The sequence below is a fragment of the Crocodylus porosus genome, unplaced genomic scaffold, assembly GCF_001723895.1.
Source record: "Crocodylus porosus isolate Cpor-Errol unplaced genomic scaffold, CroPor_comp1, whole genome shotgun sequence".
NCBI lineage: Eukaryota > Metazoa > Chordata > Crocodylia > Crocodylidae > Crocodylus > Crocodylus porosus.
Genome location: NW_017728906.1, coordinates 149,626,977 through 149,642,058, shown reverse-complemented (window position 1 = coordinate 149,642,058; position 15,082 = coordinate 149,626,977). Strand labels below are relative to the sequence as shown.

At 44.2% G+C, this 15,082-nt stretch overlaps 1 protein-coding gene across 1 annotated transcript in view; it reads right to left on the bottom strand.

The window, feature by feature from the left end:
* The window catches only part of GTF2F2 (general transcription factor IIF subunit 2), a 154,589-nt gene that overhangs the window by 76,052 nt on the left and 63,455 nt on the right, over positions 1–15,082 (bottom strand). The window contains exon 6 of the mRNA XM_019529895.1: positions 5,342–5,423. Coding sequence (XP_019385440.1) covers positions 5,342–5,423 — 82 coding nt within the window. The remainder of the gene's footprint in view (positions 1–5,341; positions 5,424–15,082) is intronic.

Below are 15,082 nucleotides of genomic sequence, written 5' to 3'. Positions count from 1 at the left end.
GTATTCCTTTTTTGGTGAGCATGTTGCAATGAGAGAGAAAAAAAGAGAGGCAGAGAGAGAGAGAAAGAAAGAAAGAAAGAAAAAGGAGAGCAGAAAGAGAACCAGATACATGCACACACACAGAGAACCACATGCACAAACGAAGAGAACTAGAACACACTCAGAACAGACACATGCACACACACATCCAGAACCAGACGTGTGCACACAGACGCACAGAACCAGATGTGCAGGCAAATGGAGCCAGGATTCTGGGCCATCCACTGGACAAAGTCCAACCCAACAATGCCCTGGTCCCACCACAGCCCCTGTACTTCCCTAAGGAGCCAGCCCATCAGCCCTACCACCCACTCACCCTGCACAGCTAAGCCCAAAAAAGGTACAGTGCTCCTGGCAAGGGGCAGCACCAGGCTCATCCTGGTGTGGGGCTGGGTCAGGGCTGGGCTCACAACAGGTGGGAGTCAGGCAGGCTCAGCTGCAAGCCCTGCTGCAAGCAGCCTGGGCTCTGTGGTTGGCAGCAGCTACCAGAGCCTGGGCTGGCTGCAGCTGGGAGGCTGCAAACAGCTGCTCTGGGCTCCGGCATCAGCTCCATACTGGAAGGCGCAAGTGTTCCCTGGAGCGGACAGTGGGGATAGGGCCTGAGGCAGCACAGCCCTCCCGCTGTCTGCTGTGAGGTGCACGTGCAGTCGCCACCAGCATGGACCTGATGCCAAGTCTGTGGAGCCTGGCGCAGCTGTTTGCAGCCTGCCCACCGCTTGCTGCAGATGCCCCAGGCTGGCTACAAACAGCTGCTCTGGGCTCTGGAGCCCAGACATTGGCTCTGTGCCAGCAGTGTGGCCAGGGTTGCGCTGCCTCAGGCCCCCCCCCACCATCCTCTCCGAAGCACACATGCACTCGCCAGTACGGAGCTGATGCCGGAGCCCAGAGCAGATGTTTGCAGCCTCCTGGCTGCAACCAGCCCGGGTTCTGGGTAGCTGCTGCCAACTGTGGAGCTTGGCTGCTTGCAGCAGGGTTTGCAGCTTCCCAGCTGCCTGCTGGGAGCAGCCCAAGCTTTGTGGCTGGCAGCAGCTGCGTAGAGCCCAGGTTGGTGGTAGCGTGCCAAGCAAAGTGGCCTCACGTGCTGGAGGTTGCTGACCCCTGGTGTAGGGGAAGGCATGAGGCAGGTATCAGGTTGCTTGCCTCGCCACAGTGGTGGGGGACACAAATATATGACCCCCCCCAATAAATTAGATTCTATACATAGAAAATTAGAACAAATGTACAATTTTCCATGTACAAAATCTAAGTATTAAGGGGATGTCTTAAATTCAAAAGTCATCTTGGATTGGGGTAAATACAGTATTTTAATAGCTACATTTTTACTCAGGTGGCCTTGAGATTTGGTTGGCTTTATCAGAGTGGGAGCTCAGACTAACGAACCAAAATTTGGGACATTTAAGACAAAAGATACTGCCTGCCCCCCATTAAAATCCCTTTAGCAAATTACACGAACCTTATTTTAAACACAAACTTGGGGGTCAGATCACTCTGATCAGGCTTAAAATAGTCCTAGTTCCTCAACATTTATTACAACTACTGCTAGGCACCTAACAGCACTCTGGAGAAGAAACAATGAGTACAGTATTCGCAAAAGAGTGAAGATCTAGTGATAGGTATGGGCAATTACACTTTGTACATGTGGAGTACAGGCAACCCCTGCCTAGTGCTCTTAATTGGTTCCCACAAAAAAGTGCGTTAAGCACAACAGCATTAAGTGAAACCTGCCGCCACCTGTAAAAGGCACATAAGCGTTATAAATAAAAGACTCACTGAGCATCAAGTAGACTCAGTTAATGTAAAACGAGCGCTATAGCAAAACATTGCTAAGCAAAACAGCATTAAGCGGAGGTTGCCTGTACTGTCTGCCAGCCAGCTAATTTTCACATAGCAAGAGTGGTTTACGGGGACACAGTGTATGTACTGAGCCTGAGCAACATTCAGCCAGTGTCAGTTTGAACCTAATCTTAACAAAAATCCGCAAAAAAGGTGCAGACAAGCTGCTGCAATCCACCTCTAAGAGACATTTCTTATTTAATTTTATTTAAAAGAAAAGTAATTTGAGCACAGCAGAAAATCCAGAAGGTGCTCTTAAAAGAAAAATAAATTACACATTTGAATGCCTGCTGAGAAGGATGAAGGAAATGGGAAAGAAATGAGTGAGAAGAAAAGATGAGGAAAGGAGTCTATGGCAGGGGAAGGAGATTATGGAAGTGGAAACAGGTGACAAGTGAATGGGGTAAGGGAAAAGTGAGGAACTGGGAAATGGTGACACTGGTCAGTCCCACATTCTCGCCTATTGTTCATGGACTGCATACAGGAACAGCAAACAGGGAAGTTTGCAAGTAGTTTGTTGGGAGCAAGAGAAAGAAAAGGAGCCAGGCACCAGATCCTGCTTCTGGAAGATAAGTGAGCCAAGGTTGTCTATTGTTTGGACATGTACTCTGAGCATCTAAGAGTGCTGCTAGACAGGTGATTGCTACCTGTATGACAAAAGCCTTAAACAAGGGGGTGGAGCCAGTCCAGGCCCAAGAAAGTATAGAAGGAGAGTCCCTGAGCAAACAGGGAAAGCAAACAGGGCAAAGGCAGTTGGCAAGCAGTTCGCAGGTCAGTTTGCCACCTATTTTTTGAAGGGGAGACTCTGAAGTAAGAGCAACTAACTTACCCATTTAGTTTAAGTAGCTAAAACTCAGCAGTTAGGTCAATACTTAAGTCCCTTGTTTAACTAGAAACCAGAAACATCTGGAGTACTGCAACTAGTTTTGGCCCCCACTACAGAAAGGATGTGGACAAACTAGAGAAAGTGCAGCAAAGGGCAACAAAAATGGTGAGGGCGCTGGAGAATGTGGATTTATAAGGAGAGGCTGAGGCAACTGGGCTTCTTTAGTCTGGAGAAGAGAAGACTAAGGGGGTATTTAATAACAGCCTTCAAATAACTGAAGGGGTGTTCCAAAGACAATGGAGTTGGACTGTTCTCAGTGGTGGCAAGTGACAGAACAAGAAGCAATGGTCTCAAGTTGTAGCAAAGGAAGTTTAGGTTATATATCAGGAAAAACTATCCCCCAAGGAGGGGAGTAAAGCATTGGAACCAATTGCCCAGGTTGTGGAATCTCCACCCTCAGAAGTTTTTGAAGACCAGGGTAGACAAAGCCTTGGCTGGGATGATTTAGTTGGGGATGGTCCTGCTTTGAGCAGGGGGGTCTACTAGATGACTCCTGAGGTCCCTTCCAACCCTAATTTTCTATGATTCAATGATTCTACCTCTAGCTGTTTAATATCAAATCCCTTCCCCATTCAGGAAAAAAAAACATTTAACATGGCTAATGCAACTGAAATGCTTGCAGAAAATCCTCCTGGTTATTGCCAGCTCAGAAAGAGAAAGAGTTAAATTTGGAAGGATGTGTACCTTAATTCTTCATTTCCTGGTTTTCACAGGTGTGAGAAACCTTAATTCTATGCTAATAAAGTTTGTATCCATTGAATTTTGCTTCTTTCTTACATTATTTCTGCTGCAGAACTTAAAGCCAACACAGCTAACTCTGATTTTTCTTTGTATCACTATTATAAATTCTCCTTTGGGGAGCTTATCTCCTCTGAAACACAATGGCTAAGAGAAAAGAGTGAAAAGAAAAGTTTATATAAAGCTCAATCTCATTAACTTATGATGTTTATCTTTCCATATAAATGAAACAAAACATTAAACATACTCTGAAGCATGTGGGGGCCAGGAGGGAACAGAGGGATTTAGACAAAATGTTTAGACACTGCTACTGTTTCAACCAGAAAAAGTGTTTGGACATAAGATAAAACAGTTTCTTCTGAGGCTGTGATTGCTAAATAACAAGCTGAGTTGTACCAGATGAGATTCTTTGGGTCTGTTCGATAAAAGACAGGAAATCTCTAACAAAGTGGAAAGTTAAAATCTAGGCAGGCATAGTCTGACAACCTTTCTGCAGGAAGGAGAAAAACAACAGTACAATCATTTTTCAGTTTCCCCTTATTTCACAGGAGAAACAAATTCCTTCAAATTTTATCTCTTCCTAAAGACATTCACCATGACAAGAAACACAAATGGAAGTCCAGAGGGGGTTGTATGTATGCCATGAAAATACTGACAAATTCTGTAAAATGCTGGCAAATTCAAAGTTAGGGCAGTATTTCATTAGAGCTGTCAAGTTTCATTTTTGCTTCCTGCTGTGACCTTCCCACAGGAACTGATATGATCAACTAATGGGAGAATGCGAACAAAAAAAGAACAAATGTTCAGATCAGGAAACCTGTGATTAAAACAATTATGAACCAGATATAGAATGTACTTAAATTGAAGTGAATTGGACTGAAATGAATCCCCTACAACACAGATTAAATTAAGATTAAACTCCATTCCATGTCAGTGGAAGATACTATGGCAGCAGCCATACCATGGGACTCAAAGACAACAGTCAAAATTGACAGTACCGAGTCTCTAGAAGGCATGGAATATTTTCACACACAGTTCTATATAAATATACATAAACAGAACAATGAAAATATGGAGTGTTTAGTTTAGACTTATTTGTCAGATGGCATGATGGAGATATGTAATATTAACATACGATACAAAGAAAGTAAGTTGGGCTTTTCTATTTACGTTCTGTTATAAGAGGAGATGGTATTTAATTAAACCAAAAGCAACTGGTTTAGAACTGAAACAAAATCTTCTTTTAATATTAAATGCAGTTAACTTATATGTCTCACTTGTTAACATACAGTCACACATAATACTCTATACGAAATATAAATCACATGATAGATTCTAGAAATAGAACAAAATTTTCAAAATTAAGCTACTTACAATTAGACTTAGGATCTCAAGTTTCTTAGTTATTTAAATTGGACCAGTTTCTCCTCTCACAGTGTTCCCCATTATAAGTATAAAGTTTTTCTCTGAAGTCTTTACTGTTTCTGAAACAAGAGCTTTTCAAGTGTGCTCATTATAAACATAGCACAGCATGGTATTAAGTCTCTCTTTGCACTCAGTTTAGACAGTCTGCCCAGACATCTGAGTAGCAGCTCACCCTATCTATGCAAAGGAAAACCATTAAATTGTACTTGGGTGCATTCCATTTGTATTTATTCATATAAAACACACACATACACACACACATAGGTTTAGATTATTTAAATTAATGCACATACCAAGCGTATACCAAGGTCCAAGTCCCAAATATGAAAGGAAAGCTTTATACTTATCTGACTCTTTAATGAGGAAGAAACTAGAATAGCAAAGACATCACAGACTGACAAGTAACAGAAATACACCTACCTTTTAAGTTTCATATAGTTTTCACTGGCTGCAGGTCTGCATTCAGCACGTTGTACCACTATTCCTTCCAATGAGAGTTTGTCTTAAATAGAAAGAAACAAACAATAAGGAAACAATGCATAATATGCATAACTTCTTATTAAAGCCAGTGGTCCTCAACTTTTTAGACTTAGGCACCCTTCATTAAACTCAAGGCATCCCACAGAAAAGCTAACTCTTAGCTTTCATTTGTTTTCTGACTACAGAAAAATAACAAAGCAAACAACTGAGGAAAGCCATAACTGGTGAGAATACTTTTGATACTATGGATTCTAGTTTGGATTTCCTACTATTATGCCTGGGTTTACCTTGTGAATTATGTGCAAGTGTATGCACACCTAACAGTGCACAGTTATGCAACAGCCTTGAAAAGATCTTACGGCACACTTTGGTTGAAAATCATGATTTAGGCTAATGATTTAGTAAACATATGCAAGTTCATATATCTGTATTTTAAAAAAATATTTAGTGAGATAAAGGGCAACACACCTGATGTTCACAACTTCTTCGTGTACCCTGTGTTCTATGGATACCCTATATGTTGTTGAGAAAGTCAGTGAAACCAGTGTTTTCACACTGAATTATCTATAGCCAACTTTCGTGGTCTTCATTTTCCATGTGCTACATTTCAGATACTTAAGACTTAATTTTCAGATGTAACAGACATTAAGTTTGATTCAATGGCTGCTATAGGTATTCTGCACCTCTGAAAAATGAATCCACAATGAGAAGTGAACTCTATCCAAAATTAACGGGCACTTCTTGCAAACATTCACCTTACTCTGCTCAACTTCCCCACCTCCCTAAGAGGTATAACATCTCTAACTTAGAAGGGTATTGAGAAGACACTTGTGACTGAGGCGGTATGATACTTATTGTGATGAGTGCCACAGAATGACCCAAAACAATTCTAGAAATTCTATATTCAGTGAAGCTTTTGAAATCGGTATAGCAAAGAAAGCACAGGGCTGAAAGCAGAGGTGAGAGTAAAAACATGGTAGCTAAATGTTTTATTTCCTGAGCATCAATGTATGAAGATGACACGCATCAATGGCAGAACAAAGAAGGCTGGAGACATGGCAGGACAACCTCAACTTATCTAATCTTTCATTTTTCCCTTTAAATCTCATTTTGATACAAAAACAAGAAAACATACAGGCTAAGTACAGACAGTCACAAAGCCCAAGGCTGAATCGATTCAATCTTCACAGGTTAGCCTAGGCTGCGTAGACGAATGGATAAGCAAGTGAATAGACATTAACTTTTGATTCTGGAAATAAAACACATGCCTGCAGTGGCTGAGACCAGAAGCCAGGGCGCATTAGAGCACACCTTCCTTTCTGGCTGGAGCAGACAGTTGGGACCAAGGCTAGCCCACCCACCCTGTGAGCGGAAGTGCAAAGCATTCTGAGATGCCAGGGGACTGCAAATTAACTTGAATCTGGAGTAGGTCTGGGACAGAAGCTATATAAACTGATTTAACCCAAACCAGTTAAGCCTTGTACTATATTGCTCTAAGTTTATCTTACATCAGATTCAGGCATTCCGAAAACAGTTTATGTGCACTGAACTTCTGTTCCCTTGCAAATTTGAACTGTTTTCTGATAACTTAAACCAGTTTAATGTTTAATTTCTGTCTCTAACCACTAAGAAATAAGAAAATTCAGGGAATTTCCTGAGTAACATCCTGTCATTAGGAAAGGCCTGAGAACCTCCAAAAATCACAACCTGGGCAACTGCTGTCTCAGGGAAGCTGTTCTGCATGAGTTTCTACAGCAGTGATTCTCAGCCTTTTCAGAGTTACAGCATTCCTCTATCACATTTTGAATTTGTTGCCACCCCCTGGCTGAGAACTACCATTGATGCAGCCTCAACTTACCTCAGTGATAGGAGTGCACCAATAGATATTTTTGGGGCCAATACATATAGCCAATTTTTAAGGAGGCATATCAGCCAATACTGATCCAATTTCAGATACGCAGCCTGGTATCTTGAAGAGCAGTGTCCGGCTGGTAAGTCTGTTGTGGTGGAAGGGGCAGGGGAAGGGAAGAGGCATGGCAGGGGGAGCAGATCGGGGCCCCTGTGGTGAGGGAGGGAGTGGGGCTGGGGCAGAGGCTGGGGCAGGCACTTATCTGCACTCCCTCCCTCACTGTGGGGGCCTTGATATGCACCCCCCAATGCTCCTTCCCTTTCCCTTCCTCTTCCACCACAACAGACTTATCAGCTAGATGCAACTCACCAAGCTCCCGGGCTGTGTTCCTTGCCGCCTACGTGATGCAGCTACACACATGCATGGGGCATTTATCAGCCACACCAAGCAAAAAAAGCCAATTTCCAATACAGTCAATTTTCTTTATATTGGTACTGATCCGATATCGGACCAATGATTCAACGCACCTCTACTCAGTGGTTCTCAACCAGCTGATGCTGCCTCTACATAAAACTGCCCCACAATCCTGCTGCACAGCCAGCTCAGGAAGGGTTATGGCACATAAACACACACCTGCGGCATTAGGACTCTGATCTGCATAAAGCAGGCAGAAGCCACCTCATGCTATAGCCCTTCCTAGTCTATACTCCCCTCCCTGCCAAAGCTCCTCTTGGAAACAGAGGGACATGGGTGGAACTGTCCCATGTATCTGTTTCCAGAAGAAGCAGGCCAGGAAGGGCTATAGCACGAGGTAGCTCTTTCTGATCTAGGCAGATCAAAACGCCCTAAGGCAGCAGGAGTGGGCCTGGGGAAGTTTTACCTGGCTGCCATCACTGCTGCAGCACCTTGCATCGTGGTACCCCTGAAGGGGTTTTGTAGTACCACTGGTGAGAATTGCTGTTTTACACCATCCCATCATTCCACTGACCCACCTTCTGCAAACAAGCATGAAAACCACTGCTCAGTATCAAACAAGGAATAAGCTGTAAACCAGAAGAGTTGAACTAAGCCATCTTAGAGGTGCTTTAGTTCAAAAGTAGAGGTGCACCAATACATTGGTCTGATATTGGACTGGCAACGATAAACAGAAAATAGACTGCATCAGAAATTGGCCAGATGTGGCTGAGAAATTGGTCGATAAATGGCCCGTGCATATGCGCAACCACAGTGCAGTATGTATGCAGTGAAAAGCACAGCCCAGCAGCCTGGAGAGCTGCATCCAGCTGGTAAGTCTGCTGTGGTGGAAGGGGAGGGGGGAAGAGGAAGAGAAGGGGCACGGGGGGTGCAGATCAAAGCCCCCAAAATGAGGAAGGGAGTGGGGCTGGGGCAGGACAGAGCCACAGCTGGTCTGGGAGGCATGGGGGCGGGGGTTCCTGCCGTTGCGCGCACCCTGGGAAGACATGGCAGGGCGTGTGCCCCTGGATCTGCACATGGGGTGGGCTGCAGCTGTGGGCTAGGCTGAGGCTAAGCTGAGCCTCTTTCTGGCAGGGGTTGGGCTGGGCTGCACTGGCAGGGCGGGCATGGTGCTAGGAGAGAAGCTTGTTTAGGGGGAGGATACAGTGAATTTTGGGGTGGCTGCAGTCCTCTCAGGTAGCCCCCTTCCCAGCACCACTACCACCTGCCCCAAGCTCAGCCCAACCCAGCCCCTGCCAGGAAGAGTCTGGCACAGCTCCAGCCCATCCCAGCCCACAGTTCTGGGGGGCACTCCCCCTATCCATGTCCTCCTGGGGGTATGTGCAGTGGTGGGAGCCGCCCAGCCCGGCCCGGCCCCGTGCTCCCCAGATGAGCCACTTGCTGCTCTGTACCATGCCCCACCGTACCTGGGCAGTGCCTGCCCCAGCCCCACTCCCTTATTCACTGCAGGGGCCTCGATCTTCCCCCACATGCCCCTTCCCTTCCCTCTCCCCTTTCATCTCAACAGACTTACCAGCCAGACACTGTTCTTCAAGCTGCTGGGCTGGTATCAGAAATTGGATTGGTATCAGCTGACATACCTCCTTAAAAATTGGCTTTTGGTATCAGCCCCAAAAATCTCTATTGGTGCACTCCTATTCAAAAGCACACCACTGCCATTTTCTGTGTGCTGACATGCATTTCGCCATTTATACAACTGCACGCAGCACAGAGCAGTTTGCGTGCAGAGCAGATTTAATTAATTGAGTCTGCCCCGAAGCAATGGATCTCTGGCACGTCGTGGGAAAAAAGCATGTGTATGTATGCCTTTATAGATCATGTTATTTCTCTCTATTGTGCACAGACAGTGTAGCACATGCAATGTACACTCTCTATTTAGGAAGCCCCTCAAAAAGAGTTACACAAAACAGGATATAAGGACAAAATTTTACTCTCAACTCTGAATGTCCTAACTTCGATAAATTGATCTAAGCACATGATATTTTAAATGTTTTTCCAAAGGAACAGGGTCAAAACCTTCCAGTCTGAAGAATCACTCTTGCCACTGCTTTAGGGCACTGCACAGCCACCATTATAGTCAGACAGAATCCTGTCTGAAGATTTAAAAAGTTGCTTAGAGAGACTGCTGTTACAAACACAGGGCACTCTCTCTGCTAAGGGTAGGTATACTGGCCTTAATAACTGAAGTATTATTGAAACCCATAAATTTTACTCTGATCTCCCTCACGTTAATACAGAGAACGATTGTGCTGGAAGAAGGCATCAAAATGGTTTTTACATTTATACATTCTTGCCCTGCTTTGGATATTAATAAAATTGTTCATCTAGAAAGCAGAAAGAACCCAGCGTTGACAGTTCTGGGCACACCAGAGTTGAAGCTATGCAAAACTAATTCACTGTTTCATACCTTCACACGTTTTAAAGCCAGAAGGGACAACTCGATCATTCAGTCTGACCTCCTGTACATCATAGGCAATTAAAATTTCACCCACTATCAAGACCAATAACTTGTATCTGACAACAGCACTGTTAACATTCATGCCTAATTTCTAATTTAGGTTTCTGGCATCAGCTTCCAGCAGTTGGCTCTTGTTAAGCCTTTTGCCACTACATTACAGAGCCTTTTACTACCTAGTATTTTCTCCCTAGGAAGGTGACTGTACACTGTAATCAAATCAAACCACCTCTCAGTCAGCTTTCTGATAAGCTAAACAGACTGAACTCTTTCCATCTCTGCATACTCATCCAAAACCACTTCTGGTGCTCACATTAAGTTTCTTGTTTCTACAACCCCTAAAGCCTCAAACTTCCACATTCTGTAGACATGGCCTGTGCTCCTCGCTTCCAGGGGTGTAAAATATAGCATTTGGCTATATTTAAACATATTTAATTGTAATGGAACCAGCAAGGCAAGTGATCTGGATTACTCTGTATAACTGTTCTGTCATCTTTATTTACCACTGAAATAATTTTGACTCTGCCCACATATTTTAAGTTATAAGCAATGTATTGACTTCCAGATCACTGATTTAGATCATAAATTGTACTGGGCCTATCACAAATCCCTGTAGAATCTCACCAACAACTACTTTCAGTTATTCATCAGCCAGCCTGTTTTTAATCTAGTTACATGTGTTTTCCTTTTTTTATTTGCATAGTACTATTTTTTTCAAGTCAGACTGTCATGACATACTAAATCAAACACCTTACAGAAAGAACAGTATAAGAGCCAGACACTTAACTGCATCATGCATGTTTGTTACCTCAGAAAATGAACAGATTTATTGAACAAAAAATATTTTTCATAAAACCATGCTTATATACCTATTAATATTAATAGCATGAATATTTCTTTTAACCTTTTAATCCATAGAAAAGCTGATATGAGTTCAATTATATGACCTGAATTTGACATCAGGCTAACCACTCTATGGATACCAAGTTCACCCCATGTGTCCTCTCTGAATAATCAAACAACATTGCCAGATTTTTTTTTTTTGTCTTCTGGATTTTCCTCACTATTCTAAGGGTTTTTTTAAAAAGAAAAGAGACATAACACTTCAAGGTTGTAGATCTTTTCAGCGAACCCTTGAGCATCAGTTACTTGGGCTTACCAATTAAAAATGGTTACTGCCACCGAACATTGTCTAACATCCTCTTTATTTACTAATGGAACAGATTTGTTTTACCCCACTACTCCTTCATTGACTGTGCTCCACAACACAGAGATTTCTGCAGCTTTTTAATCACAGTGACTTATAACCTAGGTGAGGGGAGTAAGTCTCCTTGGGGTCAGTGTATATCATTTATTAGGCTGCAAAAGTCCATCCAGTGGCCAGAAGGCAATTTGCAAATATATTCCCCGTGGCTCTCTTTAGGTTTATAATACTCAGAGAGAAGAGTTCCAAATGTAGACATCAGCTACAGTGACAGAAAAAAATCCTCCGGGAGCAAAGATGGTATGAGCTATGGATAGAATAATTTTGGGTTGAAATCCTACTGGCAAACATAATAGTGAAAGATATAATATACAACTATATAGCTAAAAACAGTATTTTAACATATAAGTAAGGCGCTCTACTGAGATTGTACTGGTGGCATTAATTCCACCATTTCCAACCTTTTGAGTTCTTGAGTGATACCTTAATATCCTGTACACACTATACTCACTGGGAGACTAGATGCCTTTGGGCATTAGCTAATGAATCACACAGGTGAGGTGTCTCACTTCCACATCACCAACCTGAATCCAGCCCATTTAAAGCAGGAAAAAAAAAGCTATCCTATATAACAATTTTAAATGGTCACCGTGACATGAATTTGACGGGTCTCAGATTCCGTTCCCATATCACAAGTTCACCACAATGCTTTCCACTAACTAGTAGACCCAGCACAGCTGCCAAAACCTGCAAGGACCAAGAAGGAAGTTTCCCTTTTTCATTCCCTTTGTCCTTTGGGAACCAGTTAAGCATACTGCCAGGACAGCATATGTGAGAAACCATCCAGAGGTTGTCAGAAAGGTTGACTATGCAACCACTTTCACTGTACAAACCCTGAAAGCTGTGGGTGACCTCTGCGAGCTATTCATTGAAAAGGTGACCAGAATTACAAGGAAGTAGTCTCAGACAGGGAGCAACTCTGAAACAGCTAATCACTTGAGTAGCCCCAGATGGCAGACATGATATGCAACTGTGCACACTTCTGCACTCCCCTGTCCACTCTCAGGAATGGACAAAACTACTAAATAGCTGGTTTTATTATTAATTAGAATAGGTCTAGATTAGGATAAAAAGCATTTACGAACAGTAACACTTTGTTTTAATAACCTGTTTTATTCACTGGCAAATACATTATCTAAGACCAACATAAAGCTAGCTTTTTCCTAGGGCAGATGCACAATAACAACTTTAGCTCAATTTTACAAGATTGTAAACTCATTCCTAAGTTACTGCTGCCAGCTGCAAGCTAAAATACCCCCTCTCATCTGGCAGCAGCCTAGTCCTTCTGTGAGGTCCAGCTAGTAATTCCAGAGATCAGCTTTCCTGCTGATCCTGCCAGCTGGGGACCTTGACACCCCCAAGGGCAGGGATAAGCCAAGGTCAATAACTTTCTCATAGATAGCTCTTAAATATCTCCAAGCCAGTTCTACCCCACACTAGCCTTGTTCAGTTTGCTGAGAAATCTCAGAATTTTCCAGGAAAAATGTTTCTTCCTGGAGCTCCCCAAGCTAATGGCCCATTTCCCTGAGATGCCTTTGTCACGCCAGGTTTTTCCCATTGTAGGCAGACAATATCTTGGGTGCCCATTCCAACAATAACTTTTTCTGCCCGAGTTTGGGAGCAACAATTGTTCTTGCCCCAGTAACACAATGAGCCAGACATACTTAGCAGCTCCTTAGCCAGGCATTCCTCAGTTCCTAGGACATAAAAGCTCTTAATAGAAATCTGACCATAAACGCTTGACTCACCTACGTCCCAAAATTGTGAAGATACTTATAGACAGCATAACCTAATCCATACCATAATAAAAACGACATAAATGAATACAGTTTAACACTGGCTTTTGAACAAGACAAAACATAATGTTACTCAAAGTCAAATTCATGGCAAATACATCTATAACAGATGCTCTAAACCTGAAAATTATTCCTGCTTTTAGGATAGGTTCATGAAAGTTATTTAATATATCAGCCAACATAATGATTCTCAAGCTTTTCAGAGGCAGGGCTTCACCTTGCCTAGATTCACCTTCCAGTCACTAAATTATTATGCTTTTGCTTGCTAGACTGGAGAGCCCATTATCAAGGTTTTGATCTCCCATAGGAAGTTACAGACCACAAAGCCATCCCCCTTTAACTGTCTCTTGGGTAACCAAAATAGATTGGACTCCTAGGTCCTTTTTTTAAGACATGCTTTCAAATCCTTCAAACATTCTTGTGGTTCTTCTCTGAATCCACTCCAACTTATCAATATCCTTTCTGAAGAGTGGAAAACAGAACTAGACGCAGTATCCCAACAGCAGTTACACGATGCCAAATAGTGACTTCTTGTTATGACTTCTTCCTACATTCAGAGAGAGGTAGTGTGACAGGAGAGGCAGAAGCCACACTCCCAACATGTCCCAGGACCCTGCCCAACGAGCAGCACCGATACTTACAGCAAGGTTTGGGACAAGCGGCAGCTGCGGGGAAAAGCCGACGCAGGCCCAGCAGTTCCGCAGCTGCCTGAGCCTGCAGATCAGCGAGCCCTGGGGGTGGAGCTTGACGGCAGCGCGGGCTCATCAAAAGGCAGCTGGGGAGAGACCCAGCTGCCCAAAGAGCGAGGAACAGAACTCTGGCAGGGAGAAACCGGACGCCTGTGGGGAGAAGCAGATGGCAGAGCCGGGCAAAGAGGAGCAGAACATCAGCGGGGAGAGCTGGCAGTGAGACACAGATGGCGGAGCCTGATAGAAGTGGTGGAGCAGGACATGGGGTGAGAAGCCCCAGCATCAGCCAGGGAAACCCAGCAGAGAAAACCCCAGGTCCGTGTTCGGGGAGCCCAAGTTTGCTGGAGGGTCACGTTGGGGAGAATAAGATCGTCTTCACCATCACAGGTGAGGACCAGACTGCTCCGGTTCAGGTTCCGCAATGGGAAAGGGTAGCAAGCAATGGCAAAACCCTGCAGGCAGCCTGGTGAAGAGGGAGGAGCAGGCAGTGACTGGCCCAGAGTATGGCAGGGAAGGGGCAAGTTCCATTAGGTGGTGGGATCAGGAGTGATTAATTCCTAGTCTGCTGGTCCTTGGGAAGAGTACCTGAAGAGACTGACAGAATTTCTTCTCCTGTCCCAGGGAGGCAGAAGGGTCCTGGGGCCAGAGTCCCAGGCACTCCATCAGCAGATGCTGAACATCTTCTCTTTCAGTTAAGAATCTCATAAGTTATCATTAACCCCAGGCTGGGGCATGTTTTGTTACCCAAAGGGATCAATTCGGGAGAGACTGATGGCTGAACACACCCGACCCAGATTGGGGCGGTCCTCACGGGTGAGAAAATATCATCCCAGGAAAGATTACAGGGAGCAGAGTCCTCCCAGGCTGTGGATGTGGTAAGGGTAGGGTAAAGGGGAGGTTTTTGAAGCCGCATGAAGAAAGACCAGGGTCACGACCCCTCTGGGACCACCGACAGGGAACTGCCTCCCCATCAATCAACATCGAAGTCGTGGCAGGCAAGTAGGGGCAGCGCTCAGAACCATCTAGGTGGCCCTAGGGTGCAGTCTCACCCTGATGTCGCTAGGGAGGAAAGCACCAACCAGAAAGGGGCTGAAGCCTTACAGCACCTACTGGCGACAGGTAGTTAACCATGTTAGTCTGAAGTCAGGAAGAAA